Source organism: Antrostomus carolinensis, unplaced genomic scaffold (assembly GCF_000700745.2).
Source record: "Antrostomus carolinensis isolate BGI_N321 unplaced genomic scaffold, ASM70074v2 scaffold33592, whole genome shotgun sequence".
NCBI classification, from domain to species: Eukaryota; Metazoa; Chordata; class Aves; order Caprimulgiformes; family Caprimulgidae; genus Antrostomus; species Antrostomus carolinensis.
The window spans coordinates 1-7,496 of NW_010302256.1; the positions used below are offsets into that span (position 1 = coordinate 1).

The 7,496-nt window shown below is 55.3% G+C and overlaps 1 protein-coding gene across 1 annotated transcript; it reads right to left on the minus strand.

The window, feature by feature from the left end:
• Positions 1-1,645: 1,645 nt before the first annotated feature.
• LOC104521674 (craniofacial development protein 1) lies at positions 1,646-7,103 on the minus strand (the record flags this gene model as incomplete). The annotated part of the gene is made up of 2 exons (XM_010163746.1): positions 1,646-1,736; positions 6,945-7,103. Coding segments are annotated over 2 exons (250 nt in total), but the record flags the coding sequence as incomplete, so codon positions are not given.
• Positions 7,104-7,496: the final 393 nt, after the last annotated feature.

The following is a 7,496-nucleotide window of genomic DNA, read 5'->3' on the forward strand; positions in this document are numbered from 1 at the left end:
ACCACCACCCCGCAGCAGCTCCTGCCCTACACCACAGCCCCATGCGAGGTCCAGCCCAGCAGCCGGGGCCGCTCACTGCCAGCCCGGAGTCCTGAAGGTGAAACCTTCCCGCAACACTGGCCTGGACAGGGGCTCCAGTTGTTTTTGAAACCAAAACAAAAGCAGCAACTGGGTTGGAAGCGTTTGGAGATGCAAACATGTCATCACCCCGTTGTTTTGTTTTTGTCCCATTCCAGGCTCGTTTGAGCAGGTCCATAACGGCGGATTCTGCACATTACAGGGGGCCAAAGGCTGCGGCTCCCCGGAGCACGTGTTGTTTTGTTCTCGTCTATCCCGCAACACGGCCAAAGAGCAAGGGCTGACTCAGCAGCTGACACGTGAGCCCAAAGCTGAGACCACGCTCAGAGCCGCAGGCAAGGGGCCAGCGGCAGCGGCAGCGTCGCTTGCCCCATTATCAGGAAGGATGGGGCTCGTGCTGCTTCCCCCTTGGCACAGCACCCCTGTGAGGAAAGGCTGGTGAGCACCTCTGCTCTGAGGACGTGCACGATCCAAACACCTGAGCTGCTGAACTCGGCCAGCCAGAGCAGAAGGGATGGCCGAGATGGTGGCACGTTGCTGGCCTCCAGCTCCAGCCACTTGCTCCACACCCCAGCACCTTGCTCTGCCCCCCCCAGCCAGCTCCCAGTGCTGAATTCCCTGCGTGGCCAGGGTGGGTTTCCTTACTCCTGCAGCACTGCTACAGGAGGACTTGTCCCCATCACCCCTCAATTCTGGATTTAATCCCCAGTCAGGCAGAGGGAAAGGGATCCAAGTGCTTGCCCTGACCCTCAGGCTGCTATCAAGGTGGACACCAGGCACCTCTGAGCAGGGATTTTCACTGCAGTCAGTTACTACATGTGACGTTTAATTTCTTTGCCCTCTGCTTCCTGCACAAACCACGCTGCCAACACACAAGAGTGTTGGGATGGAATACTTTATTCACATGAACGCTGGGATCCTGGCCCGTCCTGCCTGCTGCAGCTGCTCCCATCTTCTAGACAGCGTGAACAAGGAAGGATTTCTTCATGGGCTTGCTCCAAACCCCCCCCAGCATCATCAGACCCCACAAACAAGCACAGACAGTTCAGCTTTGTCCAGGCAGGAGCACAGCACGGAGGGGCAGGGAGCACTGTGGGGCTGGCAGAGTGGGGAGAAGGGCTCCAGCCCCAAATCCCACGGCTTGTGCACGTGCAGCAGCTGTGAAACCTTCCTGCAGCTCCTCTCTCAACCAAACACACCAGCCGAGCTGGAACCCCGGCTCCAGCACCCTCCCAGCCTCGGGGGCTCCTCCTGCAGCCACAAACACCCAGGGTTAGCAAAGGATGGGTGCCACCATCTCTTCTCTTTGGAAAGCTGCCTGCCAGAGTGACCCCAGTCTCTTTTGTCACCTGCTGGGCCATTTAACCCTCCAAGTGCCCCCTGCCCACTGACAAATACCCTCCCCAAACTATTACAGTAAAAGGAAAAACCTGCACGTTGAGACGCACAGGCTGAGTCTTGGGTAGAGAACGGTTTCCATGCCCGGTGGTCCAGTGGCGGCTGGCAGCCCCCAGCCAGCGCTCGGGCATAGAAGGGAGCAGGATCCCCCGCAGCCACCCCCAGCACATCAGGGCTTCATCCTGCTCAGTCTGATGTCGCGTTCGATTTCGAACTGCCTGTGATCCACGCGCTCCAGGAATGCTTTCCTCTCGATGTACCTGTGGGGAGACGGAGGCAGAGGCTGTCAGCAGTGCCTGTGGCAGCCAGCGCTGCAACCAGCCCCGGGGCAAAGCCCACCTGAAGGGATGAGCAGGGAGGGAAGGTGTCATCTGCCTCCCTCCCACTCTCTCCATGAGCTGATTGCTCCACTGAGCATCTCCTACAGACACCAAAGGTGACCTGCTGGGTGTCTCCCAGGGGACTTGCAGCGGTCTGGGATGCAGGGTCCCCATAGGCTGGAGCCATGGGCTGGCTGCTTCTGATTCCAGCTCTTCTCTTACAGCTGAGAAATGACCTTCACAAAAAGAACTTGAACGGGCTCAGGGCAGGTCCTTGGCAGCAGAGGCAGCTCTGGGGCTTCCCAGGTGACCCTGCCCATCTCTCAAACCCAACCGCAGCGGCACGGCCCGTGATACAAGCTGATCACAGGCACGGGGAGCCTGAGGGATGCAAACAGCTTCAACTCAGTGAGCCTGCAGCAGCTGAGGGAATCAGGCCAGGGGTTTCCCAGCCACAGACCAGCTCCTAACCACCGCTCAGTATTTCCTTCTCCCTCTCAGCCAGGCACCTGAGCACTGCAAGGGAGAAAGCAAGCGCGTGTGCCTGGAAAAGCACCTTGCCGCTCATTAATGGCATGCAGCTGAATTTTAATGTACTTTGCTGCAAACCCTTGCCACAGATAGCCCAGGGCTGTGCTACTAATTAACCTACAGAGGGAGCGAAATTGCAATTCAAAACAGGAGCTGTAATTGAATCATCACAATTGTTTTGCATTTGTTCCAGGGTGGCAAACACTTGGCTGTCATGACAAGGTCATTACGCTCGGCCCGGCATGAGATGCGTGAGCCGCTGCGTTCAGCTTCTCTCCACCGGTAACCAGAGAAGCTCATCGCTTCAAAGCAAGACTGAAGGCTGCAGGAAGATGAGCATCACGGGCTCTCTGGGTTTTCCAGGCTCCTGGGTGGCTGGCAGTGTGCACAAAGGTGCCCAAGACCCAACTGCAGGAGGGTTGAAGCCTCCTGCCACCACCCACCGTGGTCCCTCTGGGATGAGGTGACGAGGTCTCTGCTTTGTGCCACAGCTACCGAACCGGCGCTGAACGTGCTCCCAGGATCAGGGTGCCTTTGCCAGTGCTGCAAGGGACAGCCCTGGCACTCCTGCCCACCCAGCCATCAGCGGAGAGGAATTAATCCAAATTCATCTCAGCAAGTGATTCCCTCTGGCTCTGTCCCTGCTGCCACCCCACTCCCATCGCAGCCCGAGCCCATCTCACGCTGACACAACTGGGTCAGCCCATCTCCGCCGGCTGTGAGGGGCCGGGGCCCAGCCTGGCGGAAGCAGACGATGTGCTGGCTGTGAGGGGGTATTTTTCTGTCCTTCTGCCCCCCACTGTCAGTGGAGGGCCGTGCCCCGAGCCCCCTCCCCATGCCAGACCAGGAAAGGCAGGCAGGGGAGTGTCGCTTCCCTTCGTCCCCACAAGCAGGGAGGTGACCCGCTCCTGGGGCCAGGCTCAGAGAGGCCACGGGAAGGAAGTTGGGGGGGTCATGCTGTGTGTCATATTGCTGGGCGTGTGGTTTTCCTCCCCCCTCTGCTGCTAAACACCAACCACAACCACAGAGATGAGAGGGGTCACCGCTGGGAACACCCCAACCCTTGGGCTGCAATGGCCCAAATGTGAGGGGCCAACATTGAAGCTCCTTCTGCCCCCTCTGTGACTCGCTTCTCCAGCCCCAGCAATGGGGCAGAGCCTTCCTCCTCCTCCTCCACGAATGCTGTGCCTCTCCGGCAGGCAGGGACTCGCTCCGGGGGGATCGATATGGATCACAAACCAGGAATGTGGTTCCACGGCCACAGCCAGCAGCTCTGCACAGAGGAGGGACCGTGATGTTACCCTGTGGCGTTGTCCTTGGTCGGCCACTGAAAAGCGCCACAGGGGCCAGAGCAGACCCCACAAGGCACTACCTGTGCATACCCCAGGGTTTATGGGGCAGGCAGCCTGGGAACAAGCCTGGCTGGGTTCTACAGCAGGTACATAGGGGCTGGAGGTGCTGACGGACACAGGCAGGAACAAGTCCCCCTGCACCCCGAATCCTGTGCCTGAATCTGGTTCCCAGCCTGGCTCCGTGCAGCTGGCAGCACAAAGTGCACGAGCGAGGCACAAACACCCGTCCTGTGCTCGTCTCAATGACCTTTGCTACCTGAATCAATACCTTCCTGTAAATTATCAGCCCAGATGGAAACAGGGCAGCTGCGATCCGCAGCAGAGGAAGGGATATTTGCTGGGAGAAGAGGCTATCTCTGCTAACGAGGGCAGCTGCAAACTGTTCTGGGGAGGGTTTCACCGGTGCTGCCTGTCCCCTGCCAGTCACCATCAGTCACCCAGCGCATGGGTCCGTCCCCGCATGAGGAGCGGGGCTGCTCCCCCATGGGCCTGTCCTACAAAGGTGGCCCAATTAAGAGGCAGCTACACATTTCCATTTATAAAGCACACCAGAGAGATCGACAGCAAAGGGGAGAGCTGCCTCCGCTCCTTCCTTCACCCCCTCCTGTCACATCCAGGACAGGCCCTCAGGATCTGACACAACCAGGCTGCACAAGCCCAGATCCTGCTGCTGGGGAAATGCAAATCACTGTCTGGGGCTGGTGATATGAAAAGTGGACAATCAGAGGCCAGGGTGGACACAGCCACGGGGCAGCACGTGTCCCCACTGCCTCGAGAATCCTGGGGCCAGGCTGCAGCGGGCTGATAACCAGCATCAGCAGCAGAAAGAAACAACAGCCCTGCTGCTCAGCTGGCTGAGTGCGTGTCTCTGCCGAAGGGCTGGGGAGGTCTGAGGCACGAGGAGCTCTGGGCTGTGAACAGCAACTTCTGCAAGGTTACCACAAAAAAAAAAGAGAAATCATAGAATCATAGAATGGTTTGGATTAGAAGGGACCTTAAAGCTCATCCAGTTCCAACCCCCCTGCCATCAGCAGGGACACCTTCCACTAGACCAGGTTGCTCAAAGCCTCATCCAACCTGGCCTTCAACACTTCCAGGGAGGGGGCATCTACAAATTCAGACTGCCTTCTCTTCTGGGCAAAAAGAAATGCCTCCTCTCTTCCTTGAGACACGCATGGAGCATCTCTGCAGTGCGCAGGCACGCGTGGCGTTGGGTAGGTGCTTCCAGGAGCGGCTTTCCTCGTCAAGCAGACGTTTTTAATTACAAAGCAGGACATGGAGGGATCAGAGGTTTCTAACGCACGTCAGCAGCGGGGACAAAGGCAGCGCCCCACTCCCTCCTGCCCGGGTTGAAGGGTTAACAACGGCTCATTTGGATTTTTATAGAGATGTGTAAATGATTGCCCGCGGAAAGGGGAGCAGAGCCTATGTCATTGAAGGAGAAGCGGTGGCTGCGGAAGGGACAACAGGCTCCTGCAAAACAACCTGAAGCTGGTGGCAGCTGTGTCTGTGCTTCTGCCCCCCGAGCAGGCTGGCTGCTCCCCAAGGGTGCAGCACGAATCATGTCGCAGGTGGCCTGGCAGGAGAAATGCAGTAGGCTGCTGCGCACCCATCGCTGCTCCTCCCTTCTCCTTCCTTTCCCAGTGAGCAGACACTCACCCTGTCCCCTCACATCACACGCCTGACTAACACAAACAGATTTGTAAGGGGTGTCTGAAGTTCTCATGGCATCACATTTCTCATTTGAGTTCCTGACAAAAATCACTCGCCTATAGCCCAGGGGATTTTCCAGCCTGGGAAGTGATGGGCAGAATGTTGTGAGTGGGAAGGGACCCACAAGGACCATCGAGTCCAACTCCTGTCCTAGCAACTCAAAGCTGTTCAAGGTTACAGGTGCTCTTAGAATTGCTGCTCTGTTTTGTTCCATCTCTTCAATGTGCTGATCCCTTCTTCTGCCTTCAAGGACCATTGAAGGTCTCCAGAAAGGTCTGCCAAGCGTGAAGAGCGAGCTGCTCTGCTTTTATGGGGTGGGAAACAGCTCAGGCCAAGAAAGGTTAACAGACCTTGTCTGTCCAAGAAAGGCTGGAACAAGCAAGAGATGCTACAAAACACTGATGCGGGGTACCCTGGCCCATCTGGGGTGTGTACAGTCCAGCTGAGAGTGATGAACCCCAATTCAGGCAAATTCTACTGTTTGTAGAAAGAAAGCAGTGTGTCCCAGCAACCAGCAGGAGATGGTCTGGCTTTTAATGGTGGTTCTACCACCATCAGCATAGTCCAGAGCAGTGGACTCCACCTCCTTAGATTTCAGGGATCTTGGAGGAACACCTGCCCCCTCCAGCACTCCCACTGAACTGCTCTACTTGTTCAAGGGCACGTGTCCAGAAAGAGATCAGGACCGATCTGATGGAGAAAGGGTGTTGTGGAAGGGGGCAAGGCCAAACTGAAAAAACCCAGCAGTTATAAAATATCTATCTGAAATACAAAATCCAACCTGTTGGAAGGCAGAAGCTCTGAGTTTTCCCCGCAAAGGACAGCTTACAATAAAAATACATTTTATGAGCTGTCCACTAAGCCGGTTACGTTTTCCCAGAGCGTAGCAAAGCACTTGTAGTGGAAACACCGCTTCTGATCTTATTATCCTTCCCTGCAGTGTGTGTTATTAACATTCTCTTTTATTTACAGCATTGCCATTTACTTTTACGAGACTTCCATTCACTTCATTGGAGTGAACGTTGCTTGATGCATGCAATCCACACCCAGCGCTGCCGTAATCTTTAACGCACCTTGCCAGCTGTTCCGGGTTTGCATACATCTTTACGCAGGAGGAGGGAGGACAGACGCAGCTGGAACATGTCATTTGAAGAATGGAACAAAAAACATACCTCCCAATTTGAGACTTTTTTTTAAAAAACAAAACCAAACCAGGGCAAAGGCAACTGTGTTTCCTCATGGGAGCGCTGCATTAGACCAGTTCACACTGCATCTGTGCCACTAGCAGGAGAGAAGATAAAGCACAGCCAGATTCTGCTTTAGCTGGACTTGAAGAACTCACAAGGTTGTTAGCAGAGAGTGAGAGATGCTTGCAGACTTACCTGTCTCCCTCTGATACCTATACCAGCTACTGATTTTATCTGTCTCTAAAATAAATCCTTAAGAAATCCCCTGGGTTTGCTGAACAACCTCTGTAGCAAGCAAGGGGGTTCCTACATCTATAGGAAGTGGTGGGAAATGCTGGACCACTACTAGGTAAAGTCCCTCTTACCCGTCTTTCCCTCGGTTATGGATTGCCAGCTCCTCCACAATCCCCTCCTCCTCCTTGAATGTCTCCCAGTCCAGTTTAGATTTCTCCAGTGTGCTCATCTTCTGCTTTTTGGAGCTAATCTTCCCCAGGAGGCTGCTCATGCCGCTTGGCCTCTTCACCCTGACGGAGATAAGGGAGCAAATGTTATTTAAATGCAGGGAGACAGCGTCAGTTCGCAATTAAAAACGGAGCTGAGAAACGTCAGGCATGAGAGTGGTGGCCTTGATGGTGGTGAGCCACCACCACTAAACAGATGGCCACCAACTCCAGGCAGCCTGCGGGCAGCAAGGTCACGCTTCCTGCAGATCCCGCTCCGCCGTTCCCGGGAAGCGGTGGTGGAGTTCATCACACACGTATCTCAAGTGCTCGCTTTTTGTGAAAGGGCTTTTTCATTTATCTTCCTCAGAGAACAGAAAGCTTTCAGGCCAAAAGAGATCATTAAATCATCTAGCTTGACCCCTTGTATACACCAGGCCAAGCCATTCCACTGATCACCTCCTTGCTAAGCCGGGT